The 23,694-nt window shown below is 43.1% G+C and overlaps 1 protein-coding gene across 1 annotated transcript in view; it reads left to right on the forward strand.

Moving 5' to 3' along the window:
• Window positions 1-941: 941 nt before the first annotated feature.
• Window positions 942-23,694, forward strand: part of dapk1 (death-associated protein kinase 1) — a 59,879-nt gene continuing 37,126 nt past the window's right edge. Inside the window, exons 1-3 of the mRNA XM_053421694.1 lie at window positions 942-1,201; window positions 1,325-1,519; window positions 1,620-1,880. Of these exons, the coding sequence (XP_053277669.1) occupies window positions 1,819-1,880 (62 nt within the window). The 5' untranslated portion in view covers window positions 942-1,201; window positions 1,325-1,519; window positions 1,620-1,818. The remainder of the gene's footprint in view (window positions 1,202-1,324; window positions 1,520-1,619; window positions 1,881-23,694) is intronic.

Raw genomic sequence — 23,694 nt, forward strand, 5'->3', positions numbered from 1 at the left:
AAGGGCCTGATGGAGAGGATGGATGGATGGTTGCTTATAGGAGTTGATCATTTGTTCCTTGAAAATAAATCCGGTTCATATTTGCTGTATTTACAAGTTATATTATAGTTTACATGAGTAAAAACATCTGTATCTTGACAAATATGACAGGACAACAAAGAAATTCTGAATATTAATGAAGTTAATCTGTATTATGAGTGACTCTTAGAATATTGTTGAAAATTACAAATAAAGAATATATTTGCCAGGAATTGGAGATTTTTTTTCTTTAGAAATATGATGGTGTTTAAGTGAACTTTTGTATCTTGACACAAAATGACTTGTGACGATAAGAGTATTGTTGTGACATTAATTCAACTGTAAAACAATAAGTGATAATATATAATAATAATAAAAGATAGTAGTTCATAATTATGATAACGTTTATCGATATACTGACTTACAGGAGCTTTATTTGATTCCATATATATAATAATAATATGTAAAATCTTTTCTGCCATCCAGCTGACAGGTACTGGTGATGCGTTTACTGCCTGTTAGAAAAAAAAAAAATATTTAGCTTTCACGTGAATAAATGTAGTTTTCTTAACATTTAACAAAAGGCAATTTAACCTCTAGTATCATTTAATTAAGTCCCACAAGAGACAAATGTCCACAAAGTTTTAAATCAGTGATGTAACGCGGTGTCAGCGGTGTTTTGACGTAACGTTAAAAAAAGGAAAACCGCGAAGTATCCGAGTTTCCCCACAGTCCCTGAAGGCGGCGGCCGCACCAGACCGCCGTACATTGTTAACGTTGATTTTCTGTTGTTCAGTCCGTCGGTTACTGTCGGTGAGCCCGGAGCCCGGGTCCCCGTCTCCCGCTGCAACACCCGCCTGAGCCCCTGGGGCTGCACCGGACCACGCCACCGGACCGCGGGACCCCGCCACCGGACCACCGTAAGAGCCTCCGCCCGGTTGTTCACCTAACGTGTCGGAGTTCTTTCACCACCGGAGGAGACGCGCGGTGGCAGCTAACGTCCCCTCGGACTGCGTGTGGTCACATAGGAAGCTAGTGGTTTACCCGGGTTAACAACAGCGGGCTGTCCCGGTTCCTCCCGGGTTGTTAGTGACAAAAAGGAGACGTTGACGTGACTTTTACCGGAGAGGGGGGGGCAGGCTGCTCCGGGAGCACCGGGAGGAGGAGGAGGAAGGAGGCGGAGGTCGGCGTGTTTCCCATGGCTACACCACGCTTCTCCCGGGGGGTTGTTAGCATCTCTTCCCCCCCCCCCCCCCGCTGACACACTCGTAGTTTTATGGCTGATTTTCTTTATGTAACCCGGCAGGTGTTTGGTGTGAAGTGACGCCTGGAGGAAGAGAAGAGGAGAGCAGGCACCTGGAGGAAGAGCAGGCACCGGGAGGAAGAGCAGAGCAGGCACCGGGAGGAAGAGCAGAGCAGGCACCGGGAGGAAGAGCAGAGCAGAGCAGGCACCGGGAGGAAGAGGAGAGCAGGCACCGGGAGTCGTGACGTCGCTCCGGAGGTGCAGGTTCATTTTCCTTTTGTTGACCCACCGTCTTCTTCTTCTTCATCTTCTTCATCATCTTCTTCATCTTCTAAAACACACATATTTTCTCCTCCAGTCATATTCGAGGTCCTTTCCGCTTGGTCTCCACATCCCCCGCAACCTCCACACATACACACGCACGCCCCACCCCGGCCATGATGAGGGGCACTGTCGGCTGTTACCCTGCCCGGACCGGGGTCTCCTGGTAGGGATGGTGCCGCTGTGAAGAGCCGGTGCGCCGTGTGGTTCTCCGCGGAGGGAAGCGCCTGGACACCATGACTGTTTTCAACCAGGAAAATGTTGAGGAATTTTACGAAATCGGAGACGAGCTGGGCAGGTGAGTTCCTGTTATTGTTCTGCTGGCTAATGCGTGTGAACTGGAGCCTTTTCCACGGGGGAGAAGGTGGATTAGATACCGGGGGAAAGATCTTCTATTCGGCCTTAACGCAGCCCTGAGTACTCATCCTACACCAGGGCGTTTAAAAAATAACGTGATTCCACATCTGTAATGCTTCCAACCCCTTTTGTGGACGTGATGTCATTAGCTGGACTCCGGATATTCTCCTGCAATTAACACGAGGGGGGCTGTATGTGATCAAAACAAAGCAAATGTCTGAGTCAGTCGCTGCGGACATTCTCCTGAGTTCCTCCTGCAAAGTAAAGACAATATCCCAATGAGCCCATGAGAGAAAACAGCAGGAGATTATCCGGGTTCAACACGAGGAAGTGGGGCGTGTTGATGACGTTTTTAACACGTGATGGATGCAAAATTTAACGCTAACATCTCAGGATGAAAAAGCGCAGCCATGCATGTAGATGTCAACTTGGAAAGATGCCGAGATCTGACTGCAGTTGCCTATCAGTGTTGATGTTGGTGACAGTATGTGGTACGTAGATTTGCGTACTCGCCATTGCCTGACCCAGCAGATTTGAAAATATCCGAGATAATTCTGATGCTGGAATCTCGAGTCCTCACTATATCTTTTTATGCAATAAAAGCATTCAATCAGTCCATACACACACACACTGTCATGCATCCTCTCACTTTAGCTCATAGAAATATCAGAAAACAGTCCCAAATCCAAAGATATTCATTTTACACCCATGTGAGAGAAAGGACAGCAGCAGCTTTTCACGTTTGAGCAGCTAGAATTGGCACAGTTTGGTGTTTTGGCTTCTAAAATGATCATTAATGATTCATTTTTAAACTAATATAATGACGGTAGGTGGGATTTGTGCAGTTGTAAGAAGGTCCATGGAAAGAAAAAGGAAATTACTGATGTCCACGTTTATTTAGGAGGGAAATGCAGGATCGCAAATTTGCATATTCTGCATCCCGACATCAGTTGTAAGTTTATTAAGACAGAAAACAGCTGGAAGTAAAGATCCTGTAAATGGTTTAATGTCCAGTTTCTGTCGTCTTCTTAAAAGATAGAGTCTGGCCATAAATAATTCCTGAAGGTCTCCAGTGAGATACCACGAAGAAGTCATCCCACTAATGGAAGGGGTGTGATAAAGAACTGTGGGGGGGGGATAGAAAAAGGTTGGAAATCACTGAAATAATCAATTAATCGTTGCAGTTCTAATTTTAACCCTTATACTATATCCAGAGTGTCTTAAATATATCCACCGCAATCCATACAGATGGCGTTGGTCCAACAAACACTAATGCATACTCTCTAATGCATAAGTCAACCAGGCATACACACACACACACACACACACACACACACACAAAACGCTTGTGAGTGGTACCCTGCTCCTGCTTCCCCCCAGCCTGACTGTATCTGATAAGCTCTGATTTAATGCAGTCTATAATGCATCATTGTCAGTGATGAAGAGGGTATAGCGTTTACTGTAGCAGCCCCCTTGCAGGTTATATGGGGGGGGGGGGGGGGGGGGGGTAGACGGTATCTTTACCAGTAGAGGATTTACTCTGCAGCTCGGCTCGACAGGAGGGATGAATGGAGATGAAACAGTTTTGACAGGACGGCTGTTTTCATTCTTTGAGGGTTTTTTGTTTAATGGAAAGTTGCTCAGATGACAAAGCAGCGCGGCCTCACAAAGGCTGAAGAGTAAGTGATATCCTTGATTTGCTGTCCTGACAATAAATATGGCCGCCTTGTCCCCAGCTCATCTTTACTGCAACAGTGCATTTGTTAGCACAAGGAGTTTATGTTTTCGCTCCCTGTCTGTGTTTGTTTGTTTGTGAATGGATTTCCCTGGAACTTGGTTGAAGGATGGAACACGAGCCAAGAAAGAACCCATTAACTTTTGGCACAGATCCGGACAAAGTGTCTAATTGTTATTGCTTTTGTTAACATTGCAAATTTGGACATTTTCCCAGTAAATAACTCGTCATGACAGCTCACCGTGATTTAAGCCACAGTGTCTCAATCACCCAGTGGGTTCTAGCAGCACCATAGGTCATAAAAACCAACCTCCTCCATGTAATTTCATGGGACAGGAGCCAATAAGAAGTAAAAGTACATGTTAGTACAAGATGGTTTCTGTCCTTTTAGGTAGTGAATATCATACTGATATGCCCAGTCCTGTAAATTTGGTTTTAATTGCTTATGGTGGAAAATGATTGACAGCTGAGACTGACATTGTTGCAAGATGACAGCGCTTGAATCAGGGATGTTTTATTTCTGGACAGTGGGAGGATGTGGACAGACGTTGTCCATCTTGATAGACAGTCTATTGAATTTAAGGGGACTGTTTGCTCTTGGCGGAGTTGTGTTGTTCGAGTTGCCACAGTTGATTGCCGATGCCTCCTCATATGACTTTCAGAAACCTGGAAATGAAACTCAAAATATCTGGTCATCAAAGGGACACATGTTGTCGAAAAGCAACCAATTCCTCTCTTCTCTCGTGGGACCTGTCTGAAAACACAGCTTGTCCTTTTCGCGCTCACCTTCCTGCACTGAAGAGGAGAGTTTAAGTTGCTGTAGCTGCTTCACTATGCTGCCTTGGTAATGGAGACGATTGGGGAGCTTTGTGTGAGGGGATTGAATTTCTGGCTGGAGGTGAAGAGACGTATACGTGTTTGAGACATTCTCATATGGTCGCCATTCCAACACCAGGATCTTTTATTCCCTCATTTAGTATGATAAAGAAATCGAGTTAGATCAGATTATCTGCCATCATAATATAGTCACCTTGAATTTTTGAATATTCAGAGTATGGTAATTATATAAACCACACATTTGCTTATCTTGTAAATATATCTCCACTCCATGCAAGCTGATATTTTAAGGATTCATGAAGAGATAGTGGAGCCATGCATGACTTGGTTAGAGCTCAAGACTACAGCTTGATATGAAAGTTAATATTCAGCCTATTTTGATAGCTTGGTTAATCTATGAAATCCCCCTGGATACAAATACCTGAGCCTTCAGTTAAAGAATAGTGGCACATAGAAGGTTATGCATTGCTTTTTAACAGGCTCCCTTGCTGTGTGTGCCAGTTCCCTATATTCACTACCTAGTGCATTTATTCATTGACTAGTCAATCATCAGAAGATTTATCTCCAAATACAACTATTTCAAAGAGAGATGAACCTTTTTTGGTTTCATATAATTGTGAACTGAATAGTTTTTGTTTTCCGGGCAGGATGTTGATGTCGCTGCTGGCTCTGGGGACCCGAGATAAGTTTTAGCGATTAATCAAAAAGACACCCGGCAGAATAATCTATAATAGAATAAAAGTGACCAATATCAAGCCCAGGAAGATGAATATTTAGTGTTTACCCGAGAACGTTTTTGTCATGAGTTCTTTTAAACCATCATTCTCTGCACTTTAAACCTATACTGATTAATTCTAATGTGGCCAAGCAGCTCCCAGGTGACTCTCTGCTGTTGTTTGGGGAAAGGGGGGGGGGGAGGGGGGATCTGGGACACTGAGCAGCCTTTATAATGAACAGTGACTTTTCAAAAGGTGCAAATAAAAGGTAGTTTTCCATGGCAGAGAGAAACCCCCATCACGTCAGTGGTAGATGTCACTGACGGGCTGATATCTGATCTTCCATACGAGGCCTGTATCAGTCTAGAGTATCAGCAGGCCTTTATATGTGTACGACCATAGAATGCAGACATTCAGGATTACCTCAGCCCCGGTTAAAAACACGAGCAGCCTCCGAGCCTGCGTGAAGAAATGGACGTTGGAGAATTACTGTTGGGTTTTCCTTCATTTTCCACGTTGTCATTCGTTTGGAGACCCACTGACTCAGCCACTTTCTGACCGTCTTGCAGAGAGAAGGATGTTATTAGCCGACTCTGGTATGCATGCAGTGCTTCTTTCATCTGGTCCACCGGGCAGATGGACTCTTATTTATTTTTGCTGCGCTCAGCCTCTGTCATTAGTCTGCATTAATGTGACCGCTGTGTCTGTGTCTATCTACCAACCGGCCCTCGTTTAAGGTGTGTGTGTGCATCCATGCGTCCCTGTGTGTGTGTGTGTGTGTGTGTGCATGCGTTTGGCAGCCATGGAGGAGGAGGAGGGACTGGTGTGTTTCAGAGTGGATTCTGCAATGCAAATGAACAAAGTCAGCATGAACGCGTGGGACTACATTCTGGTTATTCCTCAGCAAAATCACCCCAAAGACCCATTTCTATGAATATGAAACAGGATTATATGCTCTTTTTTTCCCCCTCAGGAAACTGGTCGTCTTTATGCTGACATGTAAAAAAAAAAAAAATAAGTACAGAATATTCACTACAGCAAACTGTGACATCCTTCTTTTTTTTTTTTGAGCACCAGCCAATACCGTAGATACACTGTGTGCAGACAGTGCCCCAGCTACTGACCTAGATATACCCCCTACTATGGGTTGTATTATTGGGTGGAGGGGCAGACTCTAGCAGGAGTGGCCTTGATGAGACTTGTCACTCACCCGTCCCACCCTAATCCTCCCCCCTCGACCCCGGGGAGCTGCAGCGCTGTCGCATTAATGCAGTGTTACCACTTTTCACTTCTGAGTCCAAGGGTTTAGCTTTTCATTTCACCCGTTTCAGGTTTTAATACAAAAACATCTTCAGTTTGAGAGGCAAGTTTTTGATGTTGAGCACTGGGAAAAATAGACAATGCACAGTCTGGCTGAAGTATGTGATGATGGTTCCTCTTTTGACATTCAGTTTAGTTCAGTTGGATTTTTAATGGCTGTTCAGTTGATGTCACGTAATACTGAATTAACCTGGAACCACCTGATGAAATCTTTGTCAAAACTATATATTATTGTGTTACACACTTAGGTTAAATCCTGTAGCTCAATGGAGGGGATTAACTTTACATTTTCTCTGTGACGCATTAGAAATGAAAGGTCACGGGTGGTGATAACCGACGGTCACACTCCAGTGAACTCAGACATTACTGATCAGCCAGACAGTTGATTGACACATGATCTTTCTGCCTGAGGCAATTAAGGACTCGACTAACGATTATTTTCATTATTGATTAAAAATGCAGATTATTTTTCCTTAATTGGCAGACATACTCTCTGAGCTGTCTGAGCTGTGAAGGAATTTTGCTCTCTGCAAACGGTTGCAAAGGAAAACACAAGCTTAGATACCTTTCTGAAAGGTGGTAGTAACCTAAAACAGTGAACCCTACTAATTACTAATAACTCGGGTCAGAGGTCAATCTGACAACTACCCATATGCATGGATAACACTCATGGTATGACATCCTTGCAAGGCATGCCAAATAATTTGGATAAATTTGGATAAACTCCAGTTAGTTTGTGATAAAACCTGGTGAGTCAGTGTATTCATTGACTCGATTACAGCAGCACTGACCTGCACTTTAATACCCTGCACACTTTCAGACCGAAAGCCTTTTGATCCGACTGTTCTCGAGCCCTGACTCCTGCTGGAATTGGGAATGAAGCCCATTTGGTTTGGGGAAATGGGAAATCGCCCAAGCAGTGACTTTGTCCTTTCCCTGACATGCCTGGTTTGGTGTTTATGCACGGTGGAGCCGAAGCCTGGTGAAGCCGAGCATCTAACCCTCATTAGTATGTAGCCACACTGAGCCGTGGGATCAGCATAATGAGTGAGGGGGTGTGGGAGAGGCTGATGCAGTGAATGTGTCTTGAGAGATGAACGGTTATTTATCAACCTTGTGTTGAGACTGGTCTTTATTCAATATAATCCTGTCTCTAGAGCGGTTTTCAGATATGAACTCCAGAAAATATCCAGACCCGATGTTTCTGACATTTTGCCTTTCCCTCATGAAATGTGCAGCTGGATAGTCTTCGTGTTGAAATATCAAAAGTGCTTTGACACCTCTTTTTCATCCTGAGATATTTGTATTCCTCCAGTTTCATGTTTGTTTCGTGCTTGAGACATAATCAACACGCCCACTCGCTTGCTGTTGATATTCTAAACAATTGCCGGCTCTATTCTCGAATGGGCTCCAGACATTTTACTACGGGTCTGGCAGGAGAATATCAGAATGTTAAATTTAGGCTTTGCTAGTGAGGAATACAGTAGCTTAACAGTAGCTTGGATATCTAGACACTTTTATTTTTAACAGCCCTACACAGGTGCAGAAAGAAACTTGGAGAACAGGAATTATTGGAAGTATAAAACTAACTGTCATTCAGAGAATCTCTTGTGTTATACTGAGTTAGCCGTTGAGCCACCCTAGCCAGACATCAGGTCGTTACTCGCAGAGCTGCACTGAAGAAAACTGTTCCAAACAAATAAGTGAGCGGTTAAAATTCTCCAATAATCAGTTAGGCAGGATCTCAGCTCCTGATTGAAGTCACCACTGCTGGTCTCCTTCAAAGGCTTTGGGTCAATAAGCCAAGCAGTGACCACATCTGTGCTGTCCGTTGGTGCGTCAGAAAATTGGCACACAATTCCCACTTCATGCCTGAGATCAGCGGGGGAATCACTGACCACTTTACAGCCACAGACATTTCAGACAATCGCCCTGATCGACCTTTTGTGTGGTTGCAACTATCCTGCCTGTATTCACATTTTAGTCATCACGCTTATTTACTCACTGACACTGAGTGTTGCCAACGATATGTAGTTGTAAGAAGAGGGTGAGTCAGAGAGGCGTGATAATATCCCCGTGACCTCAAGGTCATCATGTAAGAGAGAAGGGCTGGAAACATAAAAATAAGTAAAGTAAAGCTAAGAACCGTGAAGGGTTCGTTTTTCTTCAGAATTGAAGGGAATGTTATTAATTATAGAATGATGCACAGTTACTGGTGGGCAGGTTTTTCTTTCTGTTCCGTGTCCTGAAGACCAGTCCGCCCATCTCTCCCCTGATGACTTCAGGGGAGAGCTCGTCTGTCAGACTCCTCAAATTGCGGTCAGCTCACACGTCAAATTGAAATGTGACTCATTTGGAATGTCCTCGAGTCGCGTAATGAGCTATTTTCAATTAACGTCTGGAGTCAATGGAGGATAATTGGATCCCTGCCGACTGTGTTAGCGGGTGAATGGCTTGAGTGTCACGCTCGATAAATGTGTGTATGGATATATATATATGTATGTGTGTGTGTGGGGGGGAGCTACAGCCCTTTGTGGTCAATTAGCAGAGATCTTTGGGCAGTGGAGCGTTGGAACTGAGGAACTGTTGCTGTAACTTTCCTCTTTTCTTTCTTTCATCCTCCTTGAGTTTCTCTTGCACTCTCCCTAATACGCCGTCACAAGATCTGCTCCCCTGCAACTGACACTAATGAATGTGATTACTGCACATGAGTTAACTGTACGCCGACATTCCAGTGACCGTATATAACGTACGGTTGATCGAATAGAACTGGGTACAGCCGTTATTCTGTGTGAAGGGAGTGGTGCAAACCTTTTCTACTGCATTCAGAGGATGTTATGTAACACTCCTTCCCATGTGTTATCATTAGTATTTTATTTTTGTGGGCTTTGTAAAGTCTCTGTTCTCACACATGCTCGCCCACTTAACTCGAAGACAGTTCCCTGGGAGGATGTCAAACTATATACACTTTCTTATGTGAAGCATTTCCAGGAAGTAAGATAGAGATAGTACTGAAACAGGCAATGGAAATTGATTTTCTCCATTCAAACGGAGAGACTACCACCTCCCCTAATTGACACCCTGCCGATAACAAACGCACGCCTGTCTGTAAACCAATCAATGTCAAGTACCTGGCCCACACAGGTGATGACGACAAAAACAACACAACAAAGAAAAGAAGCTTGGTTGAATTAAAACACTGCCCATGGCTGTTTTCTGTTGTGTGGTAGCTTTTCATTCGCCCACTGTATTTGTCTGTAAAAATCCTCTTAAACATAGGGGTTGACACAGAATTAGAAACAACTTATTTCTCTTGAGTCAACATTCAAAGTTATGGGTATTTAATATTGGCCTTCGGTGTATTTGAGGATAAAAACAACCCTGCCATCTTGTCGAGGATCAGAGCGGTTGTAAAACGTTGGACATGTGTTGTTTGTGTGTGTGTATATACATCAGAAAGAACGTGCAGGTTTGTTGTGGGGTGTTAACGAGAAAGCGGCGGTCAGCAGTGTTCTGTCCTGTCAGTCAGGTCATGCAGGCAGTGAACACGCAGGTTTAATGCTAAAGCCTGACTCCTCTTCATGTTGTGACTGCTGTGTCTGTGCTTGATGTCTAACAGCGGTTTGAAGAAGTAGAAACACACGTTTTTACACACATGAAACTAAAAAGTGCGTTCATTTTGACGAACTGACCTTTTCTTCGTTTTCTAAAGAGTGTTTTTCTTTGTAACTCTGAGAAAACCCAGCCGATGCCTCTTCACTCTCTGATGGATGAGGTTTGTTGTTTGCGTGGGTTCATTTTTACATAAGACAATGTGAAATAAAGGTCACTGGTTTCAAAGCTCATCTATTATCAGCATCAGTCCATTAGCTGAAGCTTCTGACTGGAGCAGCACAGGCAGAATACCCAGTGGTCAGTGGGAGACCTTTGGATTGGCACCCGGACAGCGATGGGTGTTTTAGCTCTAAAGTTAATCAAATGCTGTTTCCGCCATCTGGAGTTTTTAATCCTGATCTCATTTAAACAACAGGATCTGCAATGAGCACCAGGTTTTTAGCCTCAGAAAAGCCATTTTCAAACTGGGATTAGAAATACGATTTAAGGAGCTACGTGCAACCTTGGCTCATAATAATGTTAGAGCTTGTGTCTCTGTTCCTGTCGGAGCCAAACAGAGCTTGAAGGAGCCATTAGTCTCTGTTTGACTTGTCAAAAGACATTATCAATGTTTTGAAAGCAGAAGCAGCAGCCTGGTTACTTACTAATTTACTTCTCTGCACAATGTAAAGGTCAGTGGAAGAAGTTTTCTATCCCTTTCAGCATTAATTTCTTATAGCGACTTGCATTACATGAGAGTATAGTCTGTGTTTAAGTGCCTCTTTGATCAGCTCTGTTTTGTAGGTGAGGTGTAAGGAGGGAGTGGACCAAGACCGAAGCTTTGAAGAGGCTGCAGCGCTTAAAATCATACAAATAATCATCAAATAATGACCCTGAGGGACTGGCTAAGGTTGACTATGTTTTTTTTTTTAAAGCTTATTGTTTAGCTGTCAGATCAAATATCTACTGTGGTTTATCTCTCTGAGCTGTAGTTATTGTTTTTGGCCTCAGTTGGGAATTTCTTCAAAGCTTCAACAACTGCTCAGCACAGTCGAGACTAAGTGATGGAGGCAGTGGAGCAGTTAGTAGCTTAGGAGTTGGATATTTCCTTCAGAAGGTGGTGGAGACCAAAAAGAGAGATAAAAGAGGGAAGATGTTGGAGTTGCTGACCCAGGTAGATGGAAAGAGATCTACAAGTGAACGCTCAAATTCAGTTATTGCTGTTTATATGTCAGTATTGGATTTTTAACGTTTTTATGCCATCAGACGCTGGCCAACATAATGTGCTCTCGTACAAACAACTAGGGGTAAGAAACTGAAGTCATGAAGGGGACAAGATGTAGCTAAGATTGTTTTCTAATGCATTTTTGTTTGGTTAAAGATGCGACGAAGCATCATAAATGACACTTTTGTGCAGAATCAAACCCAAACGGAAAGCTACCTCTTGTTTGTTAGATGCTACAGCGCCCTCTAGCTGAAATGCTCAGACTGCAGCTCGTGTTTGTGTCGCATAAAAACTTGTTCTGACTTTGAATAGCTCCAAATAAATGCATGAGTGATCATTTGGGGCCATGTTTGGGGCTCAAAGTTGTGTAAGTTGGCCTGGAATCTAAGAGCTTCATGCATTTGAGTTTTATCTTTCTCATGCTGTCACTTTCCTGGAGTCTCTCTTCTGCTTTCTCTTCCTCTAAATGCTGCCGTAGTGCTGCTTGAACGTCAAGAACATTCAATTATATTCTCATGACACAAATAAAAGGAGGTTATGAAACTTTCCAACAGTTTCTCTGCTCCCGTTAATCCTCTCGCAGTGTCATGCCAACCGTTTTGTGTTGCCTGTTTCTAGGTGGACCGTTGTTGTCGTTCTGAGTTGCCTTGGCTGTGTTCATGCTCAGACTGTTATTGTTTGGTTTCCTTGAAAATCCTCTCCTTGAAGCTCAGCGGCCCCTTTGTGCCGTCTCTGATGTGTTTCTGCTTTGAGATGATCAAAAGAAAGGGCAAGGGCTTCTCAAAACTCGGCTCACTTTTAATTAATGTCTGCAAGGTCAGACGGCAGGTGAGGGAAATTCAGCTCCGTTAATCTCCCAGTCATTTATTAATAGAGTGAAGACTTCATCAAACATGTGTACGTCATCACTCGCCTACTTGTCAGTTTGTCTCATAATAACACATCAGCACACAGCGTCTTTTGCCAAACCTACAAAACCAGTCTGCGCGCCTGCCGACTTTCCTTGAGTCGTGACAGTTAACTGCCTCGAAACCGGCTGAATGTCAGTATCAGCAGACGTATAGGGGCCCTGTTCAAAAGAGCAAGAAGGAAATAAGACGGGAGACGACGGATGGACCAGCTGAAGCACCAACAGCCCCCCCCCCCACCCCCCCACCCGTCTTCACCTCCTGCCACCACCTCCTTGGTTGTCAGAACAACAGTCTTGCACTTCTTTCAATTTGTATGCGCTGCCTGATGTCATGTGTTTAACAAGCAGAGCACATCGCCTTTCACAGAAGAACAGGTGAAGCAAAGTCTTTCCCTGTCCTGAGGAGCAGCTGAGAGGGGCTCAACCAATACCATGAAATGTCACATAAAGTGCAAACCTGAAATCTCCCTCGATTTCGCAGATAATATTTCATTCATGGATCTTGATCAGGCATGCTTTGGGGACTGCTTTTTATGAGTGTGTTTGATTCCTTGCAAATCCAAATGAAAATCTGGATATTGTGAAGTTAGACGTGGTTTCATAAGGGGACGGTTGGACCTTTGCGGAGGTATGCACGCTACTCGGTGCCATTCTTGTTAATGAAAAATGCTGAGGACCCATGATGTGTTTGATATGATCAGTTAAATAGATTTAGTGTAATAATAATAGGATGGGAGCTGAATATTGAACCTTACTGGTTCTGACTGGAGATTTGACTTTAGGAAACCAGACCTTTTCAGTCATATTATCTCTGTACCTCTGTACATATCAATTTATCACATAGTTACCTGCTTAATGCCATATACATAATGTTGATCTGAGCAATAATCACACTATGTTCTGTAAAATTTTCCATTACAGTTCTGTAAAATGAGAAGAGGAAAATAAAGCAACTCATGTAAACATAATTTAAATAAAGTTATATTGAGAAAAAAGGCCAAAAGTCTTAATCTTGCTGTCCACATAAACATAGTCAGTGTTGCTGCCTCATATTAGTTAAGTTGAATTGTTTAAACCGTCCTGACTACATTGATAATAACATAAGAGGAACTACCTCTGCTAACTAGCTTCCTGGGGAAATCACCAGTATGGTTATGTTCCTCTTTCTGGTTTGTTGAGTGTTACCATGAGAAGATTCTAAAACAATGCTGAGGCCGATTGGGAAAGACACTGGCCACTGACTGTCATCGAGAAGGTGAAAGCGTGACAATCCTCAATATGTCAGTGTGTGAAATCTGTGGTGATCCATGTGCCTCACTCTGTCTAAAGTGATTCTAATCAGTCCCTCAAGTTTATTGATATGGATTTTAGTTGACGTTTCGTGTCCACTGAGAGTTTGTCACCAGCCAAGAGTTTAATTCAGAAACATTACAAAAGACTCTGACTTTCAGATTCAGAGAACATGTGCATTAAGCAATAGAACAAGCTTGGATGAACTTCAATTCCAGTATTTCACATTTAATGTTATTTTATCAGGTTGTCGCACATTTCTCCACCTGATTAATTCATTCTGTTGGATGATATCTGATCTATGACATCAAATCAAATCCCTAGAATCATGGTCACATCTGTTCTTTGACAGTAGAAACCTTTGGGGAATCTCGGAGGCTGTACATCATAACAGCTCTGTGGATGGTAAGAGGAACCTTTCACCTCTCTCTACCTTTAAGCACAATGTTTCCATTGTTGCCACTGCCTTTTAAAACCTGGGGGCTGGGGGAGGTGAATGACATTCCTCTGACACATTGAATGGCTTCTCACTGGGGCTACTAGACAAGGGCAAACACTGCCTGCCTCTCATTTAGCTCCCTGTCAGTAATCTGTCTGTCAGTGCTGTCGCTCGTGTAGTTTCTTAAGCCGCGACTGTCTGAGTCTGTACGAGACTGAGTTCACGTTGAACTTTAAAACAGCCGCGAGTGGAGAAGGTCTGTACGCCTGTTCTCTGCAGCCGGGGTTAGAGCTAATGACGTCCCAGTGGCCTCTGGGTTTAAGGTGCTGAGCTTCCTGGATCAAGTCTGGCCAGTTACGTTCATCAGATATTGATCCGTCATTATCACCCCACATTATTTTACTGTACTACACCATGTTTTACTGTCAGATATCAGTTAAGTATATCTGAACAGTATTAAAAACCTGTAAATTCATGTCATTAACTCCTCCCATCCTTCGCTGCTTCTTGTGATGTCTTTTTCATGTCTTGAAATATATATCAGACAATTGTTTTTTTTTTATATAGTTTCTAAGGTCTTCCAGGAGCGTTCAAAGATCGTTTAGCCATGTCAATCAGAAAGTAATTGTGTCAATAATGATAATAATATCCATATTTGTGGTATTATTATACTCAATAGTACAGATTGACTAGGTATTGGGGTAAGAAAAAAACTCCATCAGGACTTCCTGACAAAATCTGTATCTCTACACAAACACACTCCCACACACGCTGTGTACGCCCCCCCCAGGATCCTCTATCACACTCGTCCTTCCTCTGAACAGCGCCAGTTCCTCTGCTCGCTGTCTGAGTCCTGTTGCTGTGGTTACCCTTCCGCTGTACACAATGGGAACTGTGGTTGCGTAATGTTTTTCTGCCGGTGCCGCTTGCGGGCCGCACTACAGCCGAGTGGGCAGGGACCAGTCCGAGGCGTCCTCCCACTCTCGGCTCCATGCTAATGAAAAGCTTGGCCTCACCGGGGAGTTTTCACACTGAATCATATCGGATAGCAGAACGCCACGGAGCCTCCGAGGTCAAGGGGTTCTGTCCTGCTGCAAACACACACATGCTCTTTTGGCTTCTCTGTCACTGGTGGAGCTGCACATCATATATGTGAGGCTGGCACAAAGGCAGCGTTACATCTATGAAACTCTTTCTTTCTCAATAGCGTAGAGTCACAGCAGTGATGGAGTGATGGGTCTCCACTGCCCTTTAACAGATCAATGATATCAATGAGCACGTGAAGCAGGTTTTTATATGTTTGGGTTTAAATCTGCTAAAAGGAGAAAATCAACACACCTCGATTCTCCCATTACAGGGATTCCTCTGCTGAGGAAGAGTCTGGTGCTCCACACGACACCACGACAAATTAATCGTGATTATATCTGGAATAATTGATTAATTGATTGCTGAAGAATATCTAAACAATGTGCTGATTTTCCTTGTCTGTCCAACTAGGTTTATCTGTCACAAACAAAGGAAAGAAGCAAATCCTTTTGTTGAGAGGAAATTTGATTTATTTAAAAACAACGACTAGAGCTGAATAATTGTTTTTATTTTGTCTTGACTCAGCCTGAATCAGCACTGAACGGAGGTACGCCGGTTTGCAGTTGGTCGACAGTATGCAGTTTCTCTTCTGTTTTTTTTTTTTCATCTATACTTAACATTTCCTGCAGCACAAAAACACAGAAACACATTCGTGAAAAGCAAAGTGTGGAAGTGCACATAACTCCAGCTCTGAAGGAGTAGTGGCGCGATGCGGTGGATTTGGCCAAAGGACGGCGAGCTGTGCACGGGGGCTTCATTCAACCCACATGAGCCAAAGACAATTTAATTAACTAGAGAAGCAGGACTGTAATTGCAGTGACCAGGCACATTTTAAGTGATGCCTCACACAAGAACAAAGGCTGATCCTTCTCTTCTTTTTATGTTGAGATGCGGATGGAAACCAAACCTCACCCAAATAGCTTTTTAGGGGGAAATTGGGCCTGTAGTTTGTTGGCAGCTGAAATCAGTTTCAAACCCGTTTTCGAGGGGAATCAATAGATCCAACTGTGAACAACTAGATGAATATGACTCACACTTATGTTGAGCCATTGCCAAGTTTTAAAATTGTACTTTCTTCCTCTTACACACTCACACGTTGTGTCTAGCTTTTCAACCACCGCGATTGTTATCCTAAAAAATATTAATTTCTAATTCAACAGGCAAAACTCACCATCGCACAGCACATCGTCCCCTTTTCTTTTATTAAAGCTTCCATTAAAGGTTGTCTGAGGATTTTTGACTCTTGGTAAGAAAGTAATTGCAATGTGGAAAAGCAGCACACTAACTTAACAATTCATGATCTGACTCAGTTTCTAAGTGCTGATTAATGAGAAGGACAATTAATTCAGATTGTGAATAAACATTCATTGGTGTTTTCCAGCCATCAGTCCCCCTATATGTTAAACTTATAGTGTTTATGATAAACATTGATTTAGAGCATCCTCACACAGGCTTTTCACATTGTGTGGGATGTGTGTGAAAACATTATAACACCATTTAGGCTAAATACATACTAATATGTTTTAAAACTAAAATTATCTTCGTCCAGAGAAGCAACAAGACATTGCAGGCAGTGGAAAGAGAAGTTACACTGTCCTAATTTTACATATCCCTGTTTATTTTACTCACCAGGGACTCAAAGCTTTAAATATGTGACACAGGACATTACAGGTTTTAACCACTACGGGATAAATGTTGTAAAATGCTAACCATGGGTCTGCTGTGCTATAATTTGGTTTTATAGGGACCTAGGACAGCCCTGCCACTCTTTACCTCTCTCTCTGTCTGTGTCTGGCTGACATGACGATGCCAGATCCCATCAGCAGAGTCACCGAGCTGCAGAAAAGCTGCTTTGTCACAAAGCCGACGGGCATCGAGACTCACGCCAGATTACAGGACCTCACTTTTATCAGATAGCGACTTAATCCAACCTGAAATGTGAACCTGTGTTTAATGACAGCAAATCCTTTTTTTTCTGTATATCATCTCCAGGAAGCAGAGTCCAGATTAAACCATGAGATGTGGGGCAGCAGCGTAGATTAGGTAGATTATCACAGGGATAACCACACTGCAAATGAACCATTGGTGCAGAGAGACAAATGAGCAGCAATTTATAAAATCAAGATTCTGTTTAATTATTTTGTCGATTTATGATTTAGCTCTTTTGCCTTGACTTTCTCTTTTCTTATTCTTCAGCCTGTTACCCTGTGTGTTTTCACCCCCGTGTGTGAGTTTGTGTGTATGTACACACATTATCTCAACAATGCATGAACACATTTTAACCAAACTTGCTGATCGGTCATGGGGGGGGGGGGAGGGCGACACACACACATAGTACACTCTTACACAGCAGGGCCAATGTTGAGCTGCTGCCTGCAGAGAACCTTACACTTGGTGCCTGTAGTTGCACAGTGAAAGTAGTATTTATGCTGAATTCTGCCTGCCTATGGAGAACAGTATAAACTTCATGGTGGTTTTAATGGACCGCCATCATTGGCAGGACTTCTGTCTGTGCTGGCAATGGCCAGTCTGACTGTGACAGACCAGTCGATGTGTGTATATACTAGAGAGAGAGACAGAGAGTGGGACTAACACTGAGATATTTCATAATGTGTAAAGAAATGTTTCTATCATTATGGAACTGTGGCGGTTGCACTTACGCCTACTGCTGCACAGTGGAGGTAATTAATGGGAAACACTATAGTGCTGTGTATAACATACTTGCAGGGTAAACATCACCTCTCCAATACTTTTTTATTATGATTGTAACTGGGCAGCTTTCACCAAATCAAACAAAAACACAACCAAGCAAACTTCTTCTGTTGTTCAAACCAAGAACCAAACTGTAGGTAAGATCACACCCATTGTTTCCATGTGCATCCGTATCAGATTGGACAGAGAAGCCTTGTGTGTAGTGTGTGGCGTGTGTAGTTTGTGTGTGCTGAGCTGTAGCTCTGTGACCCTGCCTGCTATTGTTCTTAACGCTTTTCAGCTTCTCAGCACCTTCTCTTATTTCACAGCCGTAGTACAGCGAGCCAATCAATAGCTGGCTCTGAGCGGTGGAACAGAGATGATCCACAGTGTAGTACTGAACCACTACAGTGACAGCGCAGTGCTGCTTTCCTTGAAAGTTGCATCAGAGAGGAAGATAGTGAAAACGCTGTAGGAGTTTCATTGTTATCTTGTGTTTTTCTTTTAAATCCATATCTTATATGTGAGCATAGAAAGACTTTCACAAAGAATACTGCGACCTGTGGTGGAAACAAATCAATCAGCTGTTTTATGTTGTTATAGGAAGTGTAAAAAACTCATTATGAATCTGTGAAGTGACAAATACAATCTGGTCGCAAACCAACCAGAGTTAATATGAAATGGTGATCGAGGAAGTGCTTATTTGGTTTGGTGTGATTATCCAGTTGATTGAGTCGTTTACTAAAATAAAATATAAAACATTTTTGTTTCCAGCTCAAGAATGTGAAATTATTGCTTTTCTCTTGTTTCATATTATAATAACAAAGAAAATGGCCGGATTGATCAGTAATGAATCATTTATAAGATAAATCTTCAGGGTTGTATTTCCCTCTTAAAACAAAACAAAAACACATGGCTAGAAAAGTAATTTACCAAGTATTGATCGCATGAATTCACATACACACATATCTGTGAGATGTCCTTGAGATCAGGTTCTTTAGCCACACTGATATTTAATCAAATATTGTTGAACACACCAGCTTTTTCTCATCAAAATGAACTCGATATTTGTCCTAATTGTGTGTACTAAGTTTTGTGAGTTTTTCCTTGTGTTGTCCAAGTTGCTGATGTGACGCAGAGGTGAAGTAAAATGTGGAACTTTTTGGCAGTTTTGCTTTTCAGCTGCAAATGACCCTGTACTACGTTTGTTGTCGGATTGTTATTCTTGAATCCAGCAATGACTCGGCTCTAATCGATTAAACGACAGCTGCGGCGATGTAGCTGCTCGCAGAGTTGTTTTACTGGTTTGAAAAAATAAATCACTGATGTGAGGGCTGAGGCTCGGCAGCTTCTGTACCAGTCGGAGAAGCTACTGAAAGGAAAAGTGTGTTTTATAGCATTATCTCAGAGAAACTGTGTATCACACACACCGTTCAACGTGTTCAGACGCGCTGCTGCATGTACGGCTTTTATCGTTATTTATTGGTGGGGGGGGGCACCTAGGTGTCTGGTGGGCGGTGGTTTTCAAAGATGCATTATTCTCCCACAAGCGCAGGCTCCACTGTATTTAAGAGGCTGAATTTTATGGATGGATTATGGTGGGATTGAGGCCAAAGATTAGAAGGGTCAGTTTCCTTTTCCAGCCCCTGAGAATTACTCACGTATTAGATTATTCTGCAGTAAATGATTTACTTCTAATACTGTCCAGACAAACATGAGCTTAGCTCGGGCCTTGCAGGAGGATTTGTTCTGGACTGTCTGGACTGGAAGGAGAATACTGCAATCACTATCAGGAATATATACACACAAAGAAATCACAGAGACTGGTCTTTGCCTCTGAGATCCTGAAGTCAGTCGGAGCACGTGTTAAAATCAGCTCTCGAGCAGAGAAAATACAGGTTTTCTAGACAGGTAGTGGTGTGTGTGTCTTTGTGTGAGACTAAAGTAGCTGTGTGTGTTTGTGTGCATGTGTCATCTTCAGCTGCTGTCAGCCCGAGCTGTGTCAGACACCCTGACGACTTCAGACAAGCTTGTTATCACCTCACTCTCACAGAGGAAACGTTCCTTTTCCCCGTCTACTTGAAATCCCCCCAAAAAGATGTGATGTCACATTTATATAAAGGTTTCACGTGGTTCACACTTCACTTGTGATCAAATGGTTTCACTTAGAAAACTGCTTAGTGTTAATAACACCTCACCAAGAAACTTTATATCACAAGTCTTGATCTGAGCGATGTATTAACTCTGTTTCACTTCTTTACCGGTTGGAGAAAGTCCGTTTGCGTTCATGCACCTCCTCTTCTTTTGGTTTCCAACTCCTGAGGGAAACATCTGGTTCTTTAGTTTCCCAATGTTCCACAATCTTCAGCAGCTAATTTCAGGGTTGTGTGATCTGAGCTAAATCTCATATTCCATTAGACGTCGATTCAGATCTGGATATGTCGCTACTTCACCTTTTAAGGCTTTTAGTTAATGTGCAGCTTGAAAATATGCCTCTTCTCCCCGTTTGCACGACAGTATTTATTAGATACCATCCTCCCATAGCCATCTGACTGTTTGGCTGCTCACCAGCATGTTTGTTTGGTTTGGCCGTCTGTAGCCAGCTCCCAGTCCCAGCAGCCCTTCAGTCAGCTGACTGAGTTACCGCAGCGAGTCGATTCCTCTTCCCCTCTCATTCCCCTCACATTATTATTCCCTCTGACAGTTAACAGCTGTAACTCTCAGCTATTTGAGTTTCTTCCTGATTTTTATATTCGGACGATCTATCTGGGCTACCGGCACAAACTGGTTAGAAAAAATAAAACCACTGATCTGTACATCACAGTTTGACACAACTCATTGTTTTCACAGTGAAACATAATTTCTTAGTGTGAAGCAGCTGCTTCTGGGTGCGGCTGTTTAACACCCGGCCGTTTATACTGTGAAACATCCTCACACATCACACAGGGGATTAATATACTAGTGGTAATGTAGAAATCATCCACAGCTCCTCGTCCTGTACAGACTGATTCATCCACTTCACTTTTATTTTGGCAGCTGGGTGTTGTGATGTATTGTGATTCGTTGTGTGCTTGTTACCATCCAGTGTATTCTCCACCCTGCCCACACACACTTGACTTATCTTTGTTTACAAGGCTCATTACAGCTGAACATTGTTCATTCCAGAGCGGCCTGATGTTGACAAGGCCGGACTCCCAGTGTGAGCGCCAGCCTCTAACTCCCATCAGACGCTGGTCCGGGCGAGTTGCGGCTGATTTGACAGCTCGCCAGTGTCCGGTGGTCAGTCGTCTTACCGAGTGGACACGAGACTCTGTTACATCACATCTCTGTTATTTACAGCTGTTCTGTTCCTTGTCTGTTGTGCTATCCCTGCTCAGAAACGTTCTGGGTCATCTTTGATTTCAGGGCAGCAACAGGACAAGAGCTTCTTACCCAAACCATCAATAGATAGGGACATTCCTATATAATCTTTGATTTAACTCTTATGTTTTAAAGAATTTAACTTGGGTGGGTTCATTTTCATGTACAATGCTTTGCAGTAATGCTTCACTAATAGATTATTATACTCCACATCACGTTAAGTTAATTAAACATCTGCCATTTGTCCAAAGGGACTTGTAGTAAGGTCGTTTGTTTAGTTATTGCAGTGTGAAGATTTATTTCAAACATTAGTTCTGTATAATGAAAGCCTGTGAACATCTAAACCTTCCACTATAGTCGACAGAAATTCTACTTCATTTAGTCCTGATGGAGACGATCATGCATTCAATTCTGCTTCCTGATTGGTTCTTATCCGTCAGGACTCGACTACCAACGGTGAGGGCAAAAAAACGTTAACGTACGATAAAGTTAACGTTGGTAACAATTCTTCTCTGGAACAATTCCACCTCAAAGTCGGTCCAAGTAAAGAAATCCCTGCTCGTACTTTTCATCAATGTTGTTTCTCTTTTGTAGTATCTTCTATAACAAAGCAACCGACCGCAGAGCGAACAATGTGCTTCCTGTTTACACCGGATCTCACACCTGCTCTTGGGATTAGACAATATGTGTTATGTGTTTTTGTCCGGACAGAGAATTACTGATAATTTTAGCATTAATTAACCCCCGCTGTATCTTTCCACACACACACAGTCTCCCGCCAGTGGTGTTAAGTAATGCGAGGCTCGGTCACACGCCCAGGCAGCTCTGACAGACACAAACAAACCTCTCCTCTCCTTTTGCAACCTGCCTCCTTTCCCACAATCCCCTCCCCTCCAGTTGAGAAACAAGTAGGCCAGAAGTGGGAAGCCTTGTCTGTGTTTCAAGCACAACAAAGGGAGCCGAGCAATTTGATCCTGCAGACTATCTGGGGTTTTGCTCTGCTCAGGCTTGAGAGGCAGCGCTGCTCTTGAAAACAGCCTCACTCCTGCTTTTTGTCAGTGATTCCCAGGAATCTTTTTTTCTTGTCTGCATGCACATTATTTCTGCCCCATCTCTGAGCTTATTAAGTTGGTGCTCTCCCTCCCTGTACATCCCTGGAGGATGAGAGGGGATTCCCATCCAGCCTCCCCTAGTAGGTAAACATAAGGGCTTCGTCAAACGTGGAGAATCCACCTCATAGAATCCTGTCTGGTTCGCTCTTAGCTAGATTTTAGAAAGAGAAACCAGGGAAGGGCTGTTTCGATTTACAAGCCTGCACTGGGTTGTTTGTTTCTCTCCACTACCTCACTTAGGGAAGACAACTCAGTTGAACCGCTTCTATTTTACCCTCTGTGTGGGTGTGTGTGTGTGTGTGTGTTTGTGTGTGTGCAGCTGGTGCAGTTAACGGAGGGCAGGCTTCCTTTTACCCATTTTTTTTTATATGCATGCAGCTTTAGAAATAACAAATGTGGAGTTTGAGTTACAAGTCAGCAGCAAATTTTCCCTCATGCACCCTCTAACTGTTATTGTTTCCATCCTGAAATATGATGATAGTGATTAGAAACATTTCCATGTTTTAAAGATATTCTTCACCACGATTTATTGATCTCTCTCTCTCTCTCTCTCTCTCTTTCTCTCTCTCTCTCTCTACTACATTTGTGGACCACTGCTTCTTTACTACTACGCAGCTTTCATGAACTAATTTTTCTGCAGCTGTAATTACATGAACTTGCTGAGCTGCACATTTGGTTGACCTTAATTTGGTGTTGGACCTATATTTCAGTATTCAACATCTCTTGCTTTAATTACCACATCATCATAGCTGTATTTGAGCCACTCATCTACTTGCTCTGAACATTAGTGCTGTTATGAAACCTCAAATCCTTGTTACTCATCTGTCTCATCTCCATCAGAAAGTCCTCTTTCAGCCCCGTCTGATTTTTTTTGTCTGTGATTCTTTTTGCTCCTCTGCCTCACACAGTTTTACATCTCAGAAATGTGCGTGGATATAAATGGGTACAGCAGACTGGGCCTTGCTGAGGGGAAACAACAACATGACTTGAATTTCTTCACCTCCATTTATTAGTTTGAAGCCTCCCCACCACGCCCCCTGGTTTTTAACTGTAACATAATTACTGTAGTTACACTCGTAAACACAGAGCTTAGCAGAGGCTGGATCTGCCCTCGGCTTGTGTGACCTAACCCACGAGGAGATCAGCTTCTCTCATGGAGCAATCCTCCAGAGTCACTGTTACTGCAGGTCTCAGACACAGATTGCTCAACTCGACACGTTAGGACGGAGATGTTCTTGCTGTTTAAACACACGATCAGCTGCATCGTAACCGCAGCTGCTCACATAGCTGCTGTGTGTTACGCACTAGAGGCCACAACCCAGAATTCAGACCCACACCCCATTCACCAGCCCACACATCTACATACCTGCTGTGGCTTCGCTTGCAATACACGTTGTGAAAAGTGTCAACTTCACAAGCAATTTGAAAAAGAAAACACTT

Source organism: Pleuronectes platessa, chromosome 4 (genome assembly GCF_947347685.1).
Source record: "Pleuronectes platessa chromosome 4, fPlePla1.1, whole genome shotgun sequence".
In the NCBI taxonomy this organism is placed as follows: domain Eukaryota; kingdom Metazoa; phylum Chordata; class Actinopteri; order Pleuronectiformes; family Pleuronectidae; genus Pleuronectes; species Pleuronectes platessa.